The sequence below is a fragment of the Ipomoea nil genome, unplaced genomic scaffold (assembly GCF_001879475.1).
Source record: "Ipomoea nil cultivar Tokyo-kokei standard unplaced genomic scaffold, Asagao_1.1 scaffold3069, whole genome shotgun sequence".
NCBI classification, from domain to species: Eukaryota; Viridiplantae; Streptophyta; class Magnoliopsida; order Solanales; family Convolvulaceae; genus Ipomoea; species Ipomoea nil.
This window is the reverse complement of record NW_017619497.1, coordinates 6920352-6938361: the sequence shown is the minus strand read 5'-3', so window position 1 is coordinate 6938361 and position 18010 is coordinate 6920352. Positions and strand designations below refer to the sequence as shown.

The 18010-nt window shown below is 35.1% G+C and overlaps 3 protein-coding genes across 4 annotated transcripts; all 3 read right to left on the bottom strand.

Moving 5' to 3' along the window:
* Positions 1–434: 434 nt before the first annotated feature.
* Positions 435–4025, bottom strand: LOC109165758 (protein trichome birefringence-like 38). 2 transcript variants are annotated; one of them, XM_019314676.1, is made up of 7 exons: positions 3654–4025; positions 2810–2981; positions 1927–2026; positions 1698–1773; positions 1281–1439; positions 896–1192; positions 435–792 (listed from the first exon to the last, which is right to left on the bottom strand). In XM_019314676.1, exons 1-7 carry the CDS (start codon positions 3962–3964, stop codon positions 678–680), a joined length of 1230 nt encoding a protein of 409 aa, XP_019170221.1. In that variant the 5' UTR covers positions 3965–4025; the 3' UTR covers positions 435–677. The 2 variants fall into 2 exon arrangements, with proteins under 2 accessions (XP_019170221.1, XP_019170222.1); XM_019314677.1 differs by having other exon boundaries at positions 480–801.
* A 7563-nt stretch (positions 4026–11588) lies between these two features.
* LOC109164630 (ervatamin-B-like) lies at positions 11589–13347 on the bottom strand. Its single transcript, XM_019313149.1, has 2 exons — positions 12876–13347; positions 11589–12246 (listed from the first exon to the last, which is right to left on the bottom strand). Exons 1-2 carry the CDS (start codon positions 13315–13317, stop codon positions 11666–11668), a joined length of 1023 nt encoding a protein of 340 aa, XP_019168694.1. The 5' UTR covers positions 13318–13347; the 3' UTR covers positions 11589–11665.
* A 3121-nt stretch (positions 13348–16468) lies between these two features.
* LOC109164629 (zingipain-2-like) lies at positions 16469–18010 on the bottom strand. The gene is made up of 2 exons (XM_019313147.1): positions 17517–18010; positions 16469–17267 (listed from the first exon to the last, which is right to left on the bottom strand). The coding sequence occupies exons 1-2, from the start codon at positions 17959–17961 to the stop codon at positions 16684–16686; spliced, it is 1029 nt and encodes a 342-aa protein (XP_019168692.1). The 5' UTR covers positions 17962–18010; the 3' UTR covers positions 16469–16683.

Here is an 18010-nt window from a genome sequence, read left to right as displayed (position 1 = left end):
AACTAAATATCCACAATGAATGAACTAAACATCCACAATGAATGAATTAAATATTCATAAATTCATAACTATATATCCATAAATTCATAACTATATATCCACAATAATGCTCTTGAGGGGAATCGAAACTGAATTTTTTTTTAAAAAAAAAAATGGGACGCGCGTTTTTAGTCAAAACGACATCGTTTTGCAACCGTGTGCACCGGTTGCACAACATAACTATTGGTATAACAACTGTGACAGAACTATATGTTTATTTGGACCTTACTTTTAACTACAACAATGTAGGCAATTCATGGCCATATCTTTGCAACCTTGTATTCTCAAATTGTTTGTACCAGCAGCTCACCATTATTGCATATTTGCAGATCAAGCTGGCATCAGTTAAATTAGGTTTAATGTACAAGCAGAGGGTAGTTGTCACTTGTCAATGCTGGTCCCAAACAAAAACACATTACATTCACTCATTCCAGACTATGTAAACTCAACTACTCCCTAGCTACTTTCTTACTATATAAAACAATTCTGAACAGTTTCAAGACATTGTTGTCTCTCATATATACATATGAGATTGATTATTAAACTTAACAAAAACAATTGTGTATACCTAATTCACTGATTGTACAAACAGATGAGACAAGAAAATTAAAACAATTATTTGAAGATACAGTTGGTTCTTACGACATGAATGCTGCACACAGAAGTAGATTCCAACTACTTAGACCACGATGACGGCCAACAGGGATGTGGCGAAGCCCGGTATTTGCGCCGCTTGGAGCCGGCGGCGGTGACCTTCAGAACCTCCAGAAATGTACAGTTAATGACACTATTAGAGTGAAACAACGTAAATCACAATTAAGATGATACGAGGTTAATTGGTCTTCATTATCCTCACATAGTGACAGAAGCATAAAGCAGGTGGTTCCAGGTATCTGGGAGGCCAGGAAGGCACCAGTGGCTGCAATCCACGTCAGAGCTGTCGCGGCCGCCGCCGTACATAGATGGGTGGGCGTCTTTTCTCAGCTGAGACAGAAACGTTATATCCAACAGAGTAACCGGTTTCGCAATCCTACTTAGGACTTTGTTCACCACCACCGCCGCTTCCGGTGGCCCTGCCGGATACTTGGCACCTTCCAGCGGTAGTTGCTCGCCGTTGCAGTTCTTGCGAAACGATGATTTCCATTCATTTCCCCTGTTTAAGTATTTATGCATGTTAAATTCATAGAAACCAGAAACTTTGAAAATTAATTAAATTTTGTGTTTGTTCTTCATATGCTTACATGTAATGAGTGGGGGATATTCCTTGGAAGAAGACTTTAGTCTTTGAAGGGTCAACGTTGTGGTCCACCCATCTTGCCCAAGTTGTTAAGCCTTTGTAGTACGCTAGTAGCCGGTCTATATCCTTGCTTACCTTAGGACCATCTTGTACATAGTCCCATCTACCAAGGTAAAAGGAAATAAATAATGGATATATTATGGAGTTGGTGATAAAATAATTTGCTAATTTCTTGATTAAAAATAAATGCATAATAATTTTTATAGAGCTAATAGTATCATATTAGAAAGACCACGTGTAATAAGTAAGAGCTGAGAACCCCTTTTAAGGGTGTATTGAGTGAGAACACGATATATTAAGGTGTATATAAGTATTTACGAAGTTAAAAATTTGAACTAGAAAGGCAAGGAAAGAAGCATACGGTTGAGATCTTCCTTTGTGGGTCCACCAATGCCAAGAGTTGAAGATCAACACATCCATTCCTAACCATGCTTTACCTAATTTTTTTTTCCAAGTAAAACGAAATTCATTAGTTCATCAAATTTGAGAAAAGTACATCAGAAAAAGAAAGAAAATGAATGAAAAGTCATTCGGTATGATCAAACAAAGAAATAGTTTCCCTAACTATAAGGTCGGTAGTGCTGCCTTACCTTGTTGTATGGAATCCAATTTCAGTACCCTTCCCATCTTTTCCTTTACTATATCTACCAAGTATGTGGTGTGATAAAGATATAAAGTTACTCCATACTCCTGCAAGATGAAAAGATGAAATTAAAGAGGGCATCAAACCCCCACAAGAACGAATATTGTTCAAACTTTATGATTGTGGCCCCAAATTATTGAAGCAATATTCGAAACTTCACCTCATCATGTTCTTGAATATTAAATTAGTCACCGTACCCTTAAATGTCTCATAAATGCTGTTGGGTTGACAGCCACTTGTGTTAGATGCTTTTAGGAAATGGTAGTTATATAATTCAGTTACTAGAGCTTTTGCCACAACTGGCTTGGCACGCATGATCCCTGCCTACCCATCAAAATGTCCCTACATAACTTCTCAAGTCCAAAACTATCTGCCAAGGACCTAGTGGTCTAGTGACACCCAGTTACTCTCTCATATAAGAGCTGAGGTTGTGGGTTTAAGTTTCAATGGAGGCGAAATTGACATTTTGTATTTCAGTAGATTGAGAAAGTAGTTATGAACAGATACAAATTGTAGTTTAGAACTGGAACCAACGGTTTCAATTCCTATAATTTGCAAATAGAAACCAAAACTTTTGTACAATTATATGATTCTAGTTTGATTTAACAGTTCACGATTCAGTTCGAATCGAACCGTGTACCATCATCATTTACTCATGAAGTGCACGCAGGAGAAGGGAAAAGTAATGACCACACAAGGTGGGAGAAGAAGACAAAGGAGCAAGACATTTACATAGAAACAGAATAATAAAATAACAGTAGACATGCCTGACTGGGTAAGTAGCTAAAGGGGAAAAGTAATAAATAAAAAAGACAGAATAGGGGGCTGACCTTAAAGGTAACATATGAGAGCGTTTCCTGTCTTGAATAGGTTATCTTGGAGGTTGGCACCGACGCATGAATCATGCAAGCCAGCGAGTTCCACATGTTCAGACTCAGTGAGTCACCCACAAACATAACCTTCTTCCCCCTCCATCTCTTCAACAGCTCCCCACCATCAAACCTGTATACTTTCCCACTCCAAATCAAAACTAAACCAAGAATTTCAAAACTAAACAATAATAATACATTTTTACTTTTGTCTAAAAAAGTAAATTTCTCTAAAAAATTTAAGTCTTTAAACATGAGATCAAGAGTTTGAACTCATACTTGAGCAATAATACCATTGAAAGAGCTCTGTACTATGGAGTATGAAAAGAAAAGAAAAAACAGGAGTAATTCCAGCCAAATTGATTAGACTGTTGCTTCTAGTGGAAGCTACCTAGTGACCTTAATTTGAGTCTGTCAATTATATATATGTAACATAGGCTTTATTGAGGTCTTTTACCGGCTAGAGTCACCATTTACCAATGCACACTATTAAGATAAAGTGCTGGACTTCTCCGGTCTCCGCCTAATAATCTTACATACAAGTCTACCCGTAGCCTAATTTTTATACCACTTGTTAGGATAAAACGCTTATCACTACGCCAAAAGCTATAATTCGCAACAAATGCTCAACTTTATTTTCTTATACAGCCACATTTTTTAGAGGTAAGGTGCTGGACTTAGTCCTTCACCCGTCTCTGCCCAACACACGCCCCTCAAGGTAGTAACTGTTGTAGGTTTCTCTCGTCACTCTGAAAAGAAAAAAGAAAAGAAACAGGGGAGGGAGATGAGAGGATTGTTGAAGTACCTGGGCAAGTCACAGGAGTCAGGCTTCCAAGCATACTTGAGGTACTGTTTATCCGGGCGGCCATATTTGATGCAGTCGAATTCTGGGTCAATGAAAGGGCAGTTGGAAGGTTGATAGAGAGGATACGAGGAATCAACCACCCATCTGCCACGGAAGAGGTTGCAGCCACCAGAAGAGACTATCTCTTTGCCTCCCCAACTCAAAAGATGGCTGACATTATTCTGGGCAGCTCTCCCACCATGGCCCTGCACTAACAGAAGAACAGCAATGATTACAACTCCACTCCACATGACTTTCTGCCCAACACCCATCTTTGGATTTTGCCCAGATTATTCAAGATTATAAAGAGGACAGCACTTGCCTTGGAATTTTATCCTTCATATATATATATATATATACACACACAATCCCAACCCAATAAGAAAGCTCTTTCTTCTTTTTCTCTTTTCTTCTTCTTTTATTTATTTTTTTCCTTTTATAATTATATTTTTTGCCTGTTGTTCCTTTTCTTCTTGGCCAGGTTTGCCTTTCTGCCTTGATCTTTTACTTTGATTGGTTAAAGTAAGTGGGGAAGTGGTATATGTTTCACATGGGAAATGCTAGTAAGAATGCCCCTTTTTGGCGTCTGACATGAGGTGTAAAGCTTGGATGTATTCGATGAATCTTGGAATATTACTGCATATAACTATTGCATTAGCCCACTGTATTCTAACTAAATCAATTTTGATCAAAGATTTGATCTTTAAAAAAAAAAATCAAGGGCCACAAAGGCTAGACGATGAGGAGTTATTGTTTTCAAACTTCACATTTGTGACCAACTAAGGAGTCATTATTCTCAAAATTTATCTCTCTGATCAACTGAGTTGTCTGTCCATGCAGGCAAAATATATATATTTATATTTCTATAATTGATGATGAAGTACAAAACAATAAATATATGTGTATGTCATTTAATTAGATAGGACCATCATGCATATTTTAACAGGCTGGATTGCCACTTAAATTATAGAGCAGGAGAAACTAATGACCTCTTTAATAATACAAAATGATTTCCCACATATTTCATTTTTTATTCTTCAATTTCTGCATAATTTTTGTTTTTGTATTTAATTTACTAGAAACATTATTATTCCTAGTTAGAAAATGGTGTGCTAAAGTTGTGTTTAATTATGAGGGGAATAACTAGTTCATCTATCCAAGCCGTAATGGTTGATACATACAGCCATTTCAGGGTCTTTATAAAAAAGTGATTGCGAAAAGAAAAAAAGTTGGTCCTTTTTACAACTGTCAACTTTTTAATCACGCCAATTCACTAAGGCAAACTTTTCAAAACGTTAATTACATAGAAGACTTTATATATTTTAACATGATTCTTGTACTTAAATGTTATAAGTTTAAATCTTGACAACATTTTATTAGTTGAACTCGTCACACATAATTTTTTATTATAATTTATCTTTCATGATTTGTGAGTTATTATTAAAAGACAGTTTATCAATGCGATTACAGATTTCTCTCATTAAAAAAAAAAAAAAAAAGATAAAAGACTTTATATTATGCCAATATTGAGAGTCATCATTATACTGGTAGCTATTGGAAGGCTGGAAACATCTAAGACACTACCCCCCCCCCCCCCCCCCCCCCACCACACCGTTGAAAGCTCCCCTTGCTGTGGCATGCATTTGATAAAGTGAAGACTGAAGAGGATATATAATAATGTAATGCGGAATTTCTGCAGTGTAAATTAATACTATTTGTGTTTTATTATATCATATATAATTATGTATGCTATTTAGATTATATTGAGTGTGTTGAAACTTGTATTTATAGTATCTTGTGTAATTATGTACTTCTTATATCTTTTATGATTGTTTTTATACAAAAAATTACTTATGCATATCTACAACTTAAAAAGTGTTATGACGATGATGACAATAATAAGTGAGGAAATATAATTTCTTAAAATAATCTTTGCACTAAATTATGAGTAGTTCATTACGTTTATTTTTAAGTAACTAAATTATCACTTCAATATATAAGTTAATAAACTAATTAATGTTTCAAATTGATTCAAGTTGAGCCTCACATATCAATAATAATATAAGAGTTTGTGGTAGAGGTATCAACTCTTTAGGGTTATAAAGTGTTTGAAATGGCATATGGGAATCACTACTTTAACTTTATTTGATTAGATTCTTTGCTAATAAATAGAGGTCGTTATGATGAATAACTAAGATAAGGTAGCAAGAAAAAAGGCATATTCTTCAACCTTTCATTATCCAAAAATGAAGCCTCTTTAAGAAACCTAAAAATCAGACGTAAGAGATGTTTTGGTTTCATTGGCCACAAGTGTATTGCATGGAGAGTGCCAAGCAAGGATTTCGTAACACATAGTATATATTTTGATTTGTCAATGATAGTTGATTTTTATTAAAAAAAAAATTAATACTTTTGTATGAAATATATTAATTTTATCATTTATGAATAATTTATTGAAAATTTCAACAATCAAAAGTAAATTAAAAATGTTATAGACTTTATATATACGAGGTGCAACGAGATATTTCGGTACAACTCTTAAAGTTTTTTTTTAAGTTGTACTTGGTGCAAGGACATTGGTATAAGTCAACACCATAGACTTTCTCATAAATTATTATATGCTATTATTTGGGATTTGTAATCAATTATTGTGTGATCGTATTGAAGAAAAATATTCCATACCATCAATAATTATTTTTGAGATTTTCTACTGATAATATCGAGTATAATTATACATATACTATTATTTTTTTCTGATATATATCATCTATTACAAGTGTTGGTGTTAATAGTATCTTAGAGGAAAAGGTTGTAATGTCTATTAACACGGTACCTTTTGTATCCAGTGCAAAGCCTTAAAACTTTAGAGAGCGTTTAACTATTCACTTGGAAAGTTGGAAAGATGCTAGGTTTAGAGAGTTACCCTGCGGATCGGTAGGTTAGAATTTTTGTATAATTAGATATATACCACAAAAATGTATATTTGATATATTATGAATAAAATATTGATGGGTAGAAAAATGAATTCCATATAGACATATAGTACAATCTGATGTGAGGAGAAGGAGAAGGGCAGTACAGTGGAGTGGGGTATAGAGACAAGTTGTTAAGGGTGGGTCAAAACATTAGCTAGTTGGTCTGAGTGGGTGGCATTGGCCCACTGGAATGGACGTTTAGAAGTAGGAAGCATGTTGAAATTTTGCAACTTGTGATGGTGACCTAATTTGTAAGTTGCTTGTTAAGTTGTCCCTTTTAAGCCAGAAAAGAATTGATGGGAAATCATGTTATAAGTAATAATATCAGCAATATAATGATGTGAACGAAACAAAGAAAACGACCATTAGACAAATGGAACGTGGTATATTAGACATAAGCACCCATCATAATGCAGCTTGCCACTATGCATGTGGCCATCTTTCACTACACGCCATGTATGGACGCCAAAATTGAAAATTAAAGAGTTTATATATATATATATATATATATATATATATATATATATAATTAGGTTTTGGTGCTGTTGTCAGCCCCAGGTGCGGTTGTAGGTTAAATATGAGCCATTGATCTTGCTTAAATCAGGTTCAGGATTACCAAAATTTTTTAAAAAAACGCGGTGGTAATTTGACAATTTTTTCATCTAAGTCAAATTTAAGGTGCGTGAGATTTGTGCTTAAGTGCGTGAATTTTGTGCTTAATGTGAGTACTTGTTAAAACTTAAAGTGCGTGAGTTTTGTGCTTAAGGTGCGTGAGATTTGTGCTTAAAGTGCGTGTGTTTTGTGTTTAATGTGTGTGAGTTTGTGCTTAAGGTGCGTGAGTTTTGTGCTTAATGTGCGTGAGTTTGTGCTTAATGTGAGCCATTTTAAAATCTTAGGTGTGTGGGTTTTGTGCTTAATGTACTTTGTTCTGTGCTTAAGGTGCTTTGTTTGTGTGCTTAAGGTGCGCCATTTTAATGTTTAAAGTACGTCCAACCGCACAACCTCACGGGAAACCACTCCCGCATGCACCTTAACCCTTCCATATATATATATATATATATATATATATATATATATATATATATATATATATATATATATTTGCTTAGAAGTGTTACGTTGTTATATGTCATAAATAGTCAAGTATAACATTTTGTTTCTACATTTATCAATTGATATATAGAGCTTGTTACGAGATCAAAACTGGCAAGTGCTAAGAAATAATTGAACAGAGGCTTGAAAATCTAAAATTTACATCCTATTACCAGTATACATTTGTGTTTTAGACATAATCATAATTATTTGATCTCGATACATTATTACTTGTATTGCAATGTAATGTTAGAATTGAGATTAATAATTGTTGTGTGTATTGATGACTTCTGGTGTACACGATGGATTATATTCATCCATCATTCACTTGATACAATTCTTTTCCCTAAACTATAATAATATTTCATATTTAATTTTCAACTTTTAAATTGACTAAATAAACGTAATCGCTCAACTTTTTTGCATTGAATTGTTTACATTCAATTCAAAAATATCTAAGATGTCCTTACTTCCACCAAACTCCATCCTTTACCATGTGTAGATGCAATCAAATTTGAGAGCAATCTCAACCAAATTGGTCTGATAATTAATTTGATAATCATTAAATTTTAAGTTTGTCTGTCTTTGAGAAGTGTTTATTGGCATTTTTAGTTTGACTAAGAACTATCTATTAATCTTCTTGATTTGAGAAAGTCAATGGCAACCTAACTTGATTTACCTCATTATAATCATTCACCTTAGTTACAAAGCGGGCTTGCCTTCTTAGTTTGAGAAGGTTAGAGGCAACCTTGGTTGGTTTAACTATTTGTGATCCTTCACCCAGATTACAAAGCGGACTTCACCCATTGCACATATTCAACCATTCAGGTCGTAGCTGCAGATTTTTCCATTAATAAAAAAAATGATGAATAAAAAAAGATAAGTCCTTTCAAAAAAAAAAAAGAAAGGTAAGTAAACAAGACTACATCACGGTAAATCTTATTTATGTATTATCCTACAAACCACATAGGAGATTAAGCGGCCATAAAAAATAAAAATAAAAAAATAAAAAAATTATGTTCTACGAGTTAGATGAGAAAAATTTGATAAAAATCAAACTTAAAATCTCACAAAATTTATACTCCAGTCGTTGGACCTCCTCTTACTTAGCAACATATCTTTTAGACATCAAGCAAGGTAATTGATAACATCCAATGTATGATTGTATGTGATGAGTGGTGGTGGCTAAACAACATACGCCGTACTATTTAATATCCACTTTTTATGAAACACGTATATAGCTAGATTTTATGTTTTAATAAAACTCTTATTTTAATTTATTGGGAAGTACGTGTTACATGATTTGTGTTGAATATGGTTAATCATTATCAATCATTATTATCCACAACTTGTCCAAGTTGTGCACAAATACTTTTCCATTGGATATATCTAAAATTCTTATCCCATAATTTCTAGGACGACTATTTTCATCAGCGTCTGCATTTTGATTTGTAATTATCCCCAATCAATCATGTCTGATCTTTCTCTAAACAATAAGAAAATGATAACCTTGTAACATAAAATAAAATTCTTGCCACATATTTTATTTAAAAAAAAAAATAAAATGAATAAAAAATATGATTAATCTTTTTATTTAACAGATCATATTAATCAAGTATTCAAGTGTAAAATATAAGAGCATTTATAATATATATATTACTCAAGTCAAAAGAATAATAAATTAAGCTAGAGTTGGAGGCTCTCCATTTGGAAATATACAATAAGTTAAATATAGGTGGAGTAGTTGAATTTTTGTCCTCATTTATATGGATTTTTTTAATTAATTAGTGGTCTTTGAATTTATTTCTTAATGTGAAATAAAATATTTTTATATTTATTATTTTTGTTTGTTTATTGATCATTTATAAATTGATAGACTACGTAACAAGTTTAAAATAAAATTAACTTAATAATTAAATGAAAAAAAAAAACAAATAGTATCATATTATGAGGTGGTAAGTTTTTGGGCTAAACAAAAGATACCTAGCTGAATACAAACTATAAAATAATTGGGTATCTAAAGTCTTAATCTCTTAATACAATATTAACAAATACTTAGAGCAACTTTTCAGCTTAAAGTGAACTATCCAGATTCACAGTCTATCACGTTTGTGAAGACAAACAGAACAATCGCTTTTTGAAGTTGTGGTTGAAGATCTACTGCTCAAGGTGACTCTGTGGCTAACTCTTGGAGTAGAAGTGTTGAATATCATAGGGGCCATTCGAATCGAAGGAACACTGCCGCAATTATAGTGCTTTGTGGAATGTGAATACACTGTGATCGATTTCACTTATATTTTGTGACAAAGAATACTAGCGAAAACCTTCTTGAACGTTAAAGGAGATAAGTGGAGTAGGTAGTTGCCGAACTCCACAACTAGCCAAGAGTTTCGCATTTGTCAATTGAGTTCTTCGCACTCCTCTAGTTCAGTAAGTGCTCATTTAAGAAACGTTGACCGCTTAACTGAGTTTGTTTCTTAACGATTTAATTAATACTTAGAACTTAGATCATTCTTAAAACGTTTACATTCTGCACTTTACTTTTCCAGTTGATCGAATCATATATTACTTTACACACGAAACACGCTTTAAGCTTTTTAAAACGAAAAACTGCAGCTGCCTATCACTTGCACTTAGTGATAAACTCTATTTAAAAAAAAAAAAAATTGTTTTAAGTTAAAATTTTTGAAAAAGTCTATTCAACCCATCCTCCCCCCCCCCCCCCCCCCCCCATCCCCCCGAACCAACATGAGGTGTGATAGGGAATATACCCTACAAGGCGCGGATTACTTCCCGATCTAGCCTGACCTAATACTGTGCATGACGAACCTGACCTAGTGGTCGAATGTTCTTACGGCTTAACAGGGACTTTGCCTCCATTTTCATGTGCTCGGTCCCGAACTGATTACTTGGGCGATATCTCGAGCACAGACACTAACACTTAAACCGAGTCCAATAACTATTGACTAGACAGATTATTCTTGCACATGAACGCTCTCCCATATGCATAGGGCCTCGAGGCCATAGGGTTCATGAGAGATACTTGTCGCACATGCCGACTGACGCCATGTGTCCCCTCCCTTCGCCTATAAATCCCCGCGAGACGCTAAAGATGGGGACTTTTGACAATTTCTTTATAGTTTACGTAGTTCGGGAACCTTTGGCCTCATGCTGTTAACCAAGCATAAATCTTAAAACAACAAGCAGACTATAATTAAAAGGACCTAAACCCGACCCAATCCTGCATTTCATACGCATTTGTAATAATTGCCGTATTTACTACACCAAGTTAAATATTAAAAGATAAATTTAAAAGGAGTGTAATACAGCTCTTATTGTAATGATTACTTGAGATGTGTTGTAATTATATCTTGATTATTAATCAATTATAATTAAGTTCACAATTATATATTATCGGCAAGACGTACAAAATCTTTTTGTTTTTTTATTACAGAGTATTATTTTGAAAATCATTGATAATCACAATTCTAATAATAGGCTGTGGGTCGAATCGCTGTCCGGATTGGTTGAAATAAATTGGCTGCTTAGCAGTCTGAATAAATTATAGAAATATGGCCCATAGGGACACAGGCTGGGTTTTAAAGCCCACATCTATCGTCTTGTCAAGTACCCATTAGCCAAATTAATTTTTTGAAAGATTAAATTGTAAATCATTTGAATCGATTTGTAAATACTCAGTAATTTAATAATTTATAATCCAATGGTACCTGTGTGACTTGATTGCTCTCTTAAATGGAGAGTCACAAATTCAAATTTCTATAAAGACATAAATTCTTTGTGGTTTAATAAGTTCAAAAAACACTACAAATATAAAAGTATCAATGTAAGTTTGTGTAAAACTTATTAGTAGATAATTAATTTAAATTCAGCGCAATTTAGGGTTAATTAAGCAGTGGGGTACGCAGCATCATTGGCAATGCCACACAGCCCTCCCTCCTCGTCGGTATCCCTGGCCATTTTCATGTACCCTTTTTCGCCCCACCCCGTGCCCCATGAATTCTTTACCACCCAATATTTTTGACCGTCATTTGTTGCACCGTAGCCCACGACGGTGACTGCGTGGTAGGATCCGCTGCCGCAATCGCCGTCGAAGACGCCGCTCGAGTACAACTGGAACTCTTTCCCGCCGATGGTGATGCCGGCGGAGACAGGCTGGCTGCTCACGGCCTGAAGGAGCGCGGATTCGCTCTTCTCAACTTGTTCGAACCCAGTAATGGTCGCCGCCGGGGAGCCTTGGCTATTGCACGTGCCTTCAGAAGCCTCGTAGGGATAGTTGGATTCCGACGATAGCCCGCCCATATCTTCTACCGATTGGAATGCCTCTGTAATCACTCCGCCGTCGCAGCCGAAACGATTCAGCTGGTCGCAGTCCAGAAGCTGTTGTTCCGACAAGGACACTAATTTTCCGGTCTTGATTTCATTTATTCCCTCCACCGCTGCCACCACCGCAAATGCCCAACACGCAGCTGATACAACATGTTTGCAATCACGAAATGCCACAATTAAATATAAGAATTTTATGACCAAGGAAACCAACCAACCATTATTTTGATATGAAAACTAGATAGTCAAAAAACTCTGTAATTATAGGTGATCTACTTGAAAGTAAGCATACTGCAGCGCTGGTATCAGAGCCTAGTTCACGGGTTCGAATCAATGGTGAGGTAAAAGCGGAGTCTAGTCCCATATGCGATGTGGGTGTAAGTTGGGCTAAGTCCAATTCCAAGAGGAGATTAGTGGACTCAAAAGTTAAGAACTGAGTCAAGCATGCTACTGAATTTTGTGATCAAAGGTTGTGACAGCACTAGGTATTCCACTTTGTGATCTTAATTGACAAAGAGTACATCACAAGAAGGTAAACTTGTTCACAGTTGTTGACTGACTTAAACTAAGAAGATAAACCAAACTAATTTGTTCATGGTTAGCTTGTTCAAATCAGCCTAAGTTGTTTATAGTTGACCAGCTCAAATCAAGAAAGTAAACCAGTCTAAATTTTCCATTGTTCAACTCAAATCAAGAACTGTCATGCCAGCAAAAGTACAAGCAATATATATATATTTATGCATGTAATAATTAAATATTCTAAAATACTCACAACAGTTGGCTTGATCTTTGACTTGAGTAACTGCGCCCTTTTCTCTCCAGTCCAAACTATCTGGAACATCATTCGAATTTCCATTCCCATTTCCTGCCGGGAACAGATTAAGGTGATAGAGTAGGCTGTCTACGTTAAGCAACGTGGTTCGGAACTCCTCATGAGTCAAATCAGCAAATCTATTGAGGCCCAATTTGTAAGATCGAGTGCCTTCGTTGTTGAACGATTCAATAAACTGTAAGTTTTGTTTGAAAATCTCGAATCGCTGTGCCTTTTCAACGTCGTTTTTGTAAGAACGTGCATGGTGAGCCATCCACTGCTCATGACGCTGGAGCAAGGATAATGGCTCTTCTAGGGTGCGGGAAGTGGCGTGGATACTGCATGTCCACAAGAGGAACAGAAAGATGGCAAGAATGCATTTGGGATCAAACTTGATTGCCATTATTTATGTTTAATGCTAGCTGCAGAATGGGGTGAGGACAGGAGGTCTCAAAACTGTATATAACTATTTATAGAGCACCAAGGTTAATGTATAAATGGCCAATTAGGTAGGAGTGTAAAGGTGGACCGACGCCCGTGGGACAGTCCTAAATCGCCTCGCAGTGGAGCAGGTTAGGGCTTATAATTTTTGACCCACGAAAATGCAAGTCTTGCGGGCTGGCAGGCTAGTTTGCGGGTGGCCTGTAAGCTTTTCATAAATTTATATATATATATATATATATAATATTAACATTTTAAAAATGTTAATTTTTAAATTTTTAAACAAAAAAAAATATTATTTAGGTTAAATTATGTAGATTTTATTCATAGTCAATCAATTACATGTACACCTTCAATTTTTCTAGTGATAAAGGAAATCCGTAGTCACTATTTTAGAGTGTGCATTGAGCCGGAGTCACTATTCAAGAATGTGCACTGAGTAAGTCCCGATCTTAGCCAGCAAAGTATACAAAGAGAAAAACAACCTAAGCTTTCATTAATGTAATATGTTTTCTTACCCTTTTCATACGGAGTACATATGTGAGCGGAGATGGCGGAGTTTCATCGGAAAGTCATTCAATACCCTTAACAATTATGAAGTAGAATTCTATATAAACGATTATGACGGTTATTGTGACAGGTATTGAAATTCATGGTATTAAGCGGAATATTTGATGCAAATTGTGATTACGGTTTGTATTTTTATGAGAAAAAGAAAAATGAGTTATGAACAACTGTGAAGTCCATGGATGATTGCAAAGAATTGTTAGCTAAACAGTTGTTTTTCTTTTGTAGTGATAGTAGAAATTGGTTGCCTTTATTCGAGTGTGTACCAGAGTGAACTCTACTTTTATGCAATAATCAATAAATCACACGTAGAGCAAAACCATACTAGGATAATTAGCTAAACTGTTGATTGGTGGTGTCCTTGCATGCAAATTAATTGCCATGAAAAGTGCAAAATTTGTATTGACGGACCGAATCAAATTCGTATTTGTGTGTGTACTACATTGACATCCCGTAACACAATGCACTTATTTAGGATTCAAAAACGCGCTTTCCAACAAGAGAAAGTGAAACTGTCACCTTGCATAAAACTCTTGGGAAATAGGTTTATAGGAGTAACATAATTGAGTTAATAATCCATATTATATCTCCAAAACAAAAAAAAAAAAAAAAAAATCCATATTAAAGTTCTTCAAACCAAGGTTTTTTAGCTACCCTCTTACAAGGACACCCCTAATAGTGATATTCAAAAATCAAAATATGCATAATTGGTTTGAAATTATTAATAGTGATGATCAGAGTTGAAAACGGATTGACTTTATAATATATTATAGTTATTAAATTTTTAATAAATAATAATAATAATTTTATCAGTATTAAAAATAAATTATATTTTATTATAAATAACTTTATAATCATTTTTCATAAAATAAATCAAATAGAAAAATAAATAAATTTTTGACTTTCAACTAACTAGGATAAGATAGTTGTCTAACTTTTAGACAAACACCACCAAATGAAAATATTTTCTAAAAATAATCATTTTTCAAAAACTGATTTCTGATAAACATTTTTTTTCTTTCAAAGGGTAAAATCAATTCATTAAATCATCAGCCAAAATATTCACAATGAACAAAAGCGGTGCATGGAGCCATTCACCACAACGTGACTCAAAAGTCAAAACCAGCTCCCCTAACAATAGTATGGGCAGCATGATTCACATATCGTTTAACAAACTGGAAACAGATATAGTACAAGTACTAGTTATGTCCTTGACATCATCAATAATTAAACCTAAAGAAGAATGCAAAGATATAGTTTTTAAAGCGAAAAAAACTTATTGGAAATCAATTTCAACATGTTTTGAATTTGTAGAAGGATACAAAATTTAAAAACTACAATTATATAATTGAAGGATCAAAATTAAACTCCCCTCCTTCCCGTTGGATCTAAATCATTCTCCCAAATTAGAACCATACAAATGTAGTAGCGGGAGTAAGGTCGATCCCACGAGAAGTAACTAGTTTAACTTTTGTGCTTAAGGAAATGATTGGGGGTTTGGAATATAACGAGAATAAAGATCAAATAAAAGAGAATTTAAATAAACAAGAGATTTAAATGAACGAATAAAACTATGAAAATAATATATTGAAAGCACTTATAATAGAAAACCTTGGTTAGTAAAGATCCACCACCGGAATTTAACACACACTACCTATTACCTATGTTGTCTTTCCCATATAGATACTGGTTCAAATATGGACAGGCTTTCTGTACGGTCGGTGCAGATTGCACCATTAGGTATGCATAAATGCACCACACAATATTCAAAAATGAATCAGAATGAAATGTATAAATGCACCATATATTTCAATACGAATGGTACGTAGGTCTCGGACTTTTCTCTGAGGAAGACAACCCAAGAAAAGCGTGAGAAGTCATCTACGCATACTAAAATATACATTTTACCTCCAATACTTTAAGTGCGTGTTGGTCCTATAAGGCCATTCACCACTAATACTATTCACCATTCATCATTAAAGATTGCGCTTATACTTTTGGTAGGGCCTCATTTATTTATAAGAACGGGGCCACAAAAATCCAAAACCGACTATGATTTTAATATTATTATATTATACATTTATACAACGCGGTAAAAAATTGAAAATAAAATACTATAGTCCGATAATCATATATTTATTAATCTGATCTCTTAAATATTACAAAGTTAGTAGTGTTCAGTAGAATTTTTGTCTTGAACATCGAAATCTAGTTCGTTTGTTTACCTGTGATAATGAAGAGAATTATATATGTTTTTGTTATCTGATACTACTTGCTAGGATCAAGTACACGACTGTTTATATCGTTTGCTTTATTACTCGTGCAATATAAATTCTTGAATTCTTGAGGCATGCATCTGGCCGGGTTTCGGTCGAATTTCATGAAGTTAAAATATAAAGTACGGCCGGTGTAGATCTTGAGGGCAAAGATCTTGAGCCGTTCTAGTGGGATGGTATTGATTTTCTGTGTTTTGGTAGGTTGAAAAAGTAACTATAAACAGATACTAAATTGTAACAATACTACTCAATAAATAATATGTCAGAACGTTTAACGTCAACAATATCGGAGCTTATATTATGCTCCATACTAAATCATTAATACAATTAATATTTCAAATACAAAATAAAACTGTCACCTTGCATGCAAAATAACTTGCATTGCATAAAACTCTTACGAAATAGGATTATAGAGTACCATAATTGAGTTAATTATCCAAATTAACGTTCTTGGATCAAATCAAGGTTTTTAATTACTTAATTAATCATATTTCCAGCATAGGGTAAACAGCATTTGTGGCAAGGCCACAATGCCCTTCATCACTATTGCCTCTCGCCATTTTTATGTATCCCTTCTCGCCCCAACTCGTACCCCATGAATTCTTCACCAGCCAATACTTCTCTCCCTCGGCGGTGGTGTCATAGCCGACGACCGTAACGGCGTGATGGGACCCGCTGCCGCAATCGCCATTGAAGACGCCGCTCGAATACAGCTGGAAGTCGTCGCCGCCGATCGTTATGCCGATGGAGACGGGCTGTTTGCTCACGGCCTTATGGAGTGCGGCTTCGCCCTGTTCCACTTTCTGATAACCAGTGATGGTTGCCGCCGATTGGTTTTGGCGGTTGCACATTCCTTGGTTTCCGTCGTCGTACGGGTAGTCGGAATCGGACATAAGGCCGCCGATATCCTGTATAGATTGGAATCCCTCGGTAATCAAGCCGCCATTGCAGCCATAGCCGCTCTCGTCGCAGTCCAGAAGTTGTTGCTCCGACAACGACACTAGTTTCTTGGTCTTAATTTGGTTTATTCCTTCCACCGCTGCAACCGCCGAAAATGCCCAGCATGCACCTGAAACATATTATTTGCAAGAATGGAAGTGAATAGCCTTTGTGTTTATTTTGATCAATTATAATCAACATAAACTGGTTTTGCTCTGTTGAACCTAGGCTGTTAAAGACAAAATTCAGCATCATACCTCTTGAAAATGTGATAGTATATAAGGGGTTTAGCTTTTACACACCCTTAGGTGTAGAGGCTATGGTTTCCCTTATTCAAAAAAAACAAAACATTGCAAACAATAAAAATATGTAATTTTACCGCAATCGCCTTGATCTTTGACTTTAGTAACCGCTCCCTTCTCTATCCAACTCACATTGTCTGGAACATCAATCGGGCTATCATTCCCAGATGGGTTTCCTCTATGTAGCCAATTAGGGTGGTAGAGAATGCTGTCGATATTAAGCATTTTGGCTCTGAACTCTTCAGAAGTCATATCTGCAAATTTATTGAGACCCAGTTTATAGGATCGGTTGCCAGCTTTGTTGAAAGACTCGATGTATTCCAAGTTTTGTTTAAATATTTCGAACCCATTGGCCTTTTCAACATCATTCTTATAGGAACGTGCATGTTGAGCCATCCACTGCTCATGAAGTTGTGGGAGTAAGGATATTTCTTCAAGGGTGCGAGAAGTGGCTTCATAAGCGCACGTCCCCAAGAGGAAAAGGATTGTAAAAATGCATTTAGAGTCGGAGTTTAAGGCCATAATGGTTCAGGCAAGTAAGCTTGAGGATGCTTTGTAAATTAAAGCTTGT

Coding starts and splice junctions, on each gene's coding strand:
- LOC109165758 (XM_019314676.1), bottom strand. CDS start 3,964: ATGGGTGTTGGGCAGAAAGTCATGTGGAGTGGAGTTGTAATCATTGCT. Junction 1,774..1,926: donor ATTGGATTCCATACAACAAG/GTAAGGCAGCAC, acceptor AAAAAAAATTAG/GTAAAGCATGGTTAGGAATG. Junction 1,193..1,280: donor ATATCCCCCACTCATTACAT/GTAAGCATATGA, acceptor ATACTTAAACAG/GGGAAATGAATGGAAATCAT.
- LOC109164630 (XM_019313149.1), bottom strand. CDS start 13,317: ATGGCAATCAAGTTTGATCCCAAATGCATTCTTGCCATCTTTCTGTTC. Junction 12,247..12,875: donor CAAAGATCAAGCCAACTGTT/GTGAGTATTTTA, acceptor ATGTTGTATCAG/CTGCGTGTTGGGCATTTGCG.
- LOC109164629 (XM_019313147.1), bottom strand. CDS start 17,961: ATGGCCTTAAACTCCGACTCTAAATGCATTTTTACAATCCTTTTCCTC. Junction 17,268..17,516: donor CAAAGATCAAGGCGATTGCG/GTAAAATTACAT, acceptor AATATGTTTCAG/GTGCATGCTGGGCATTTTCG.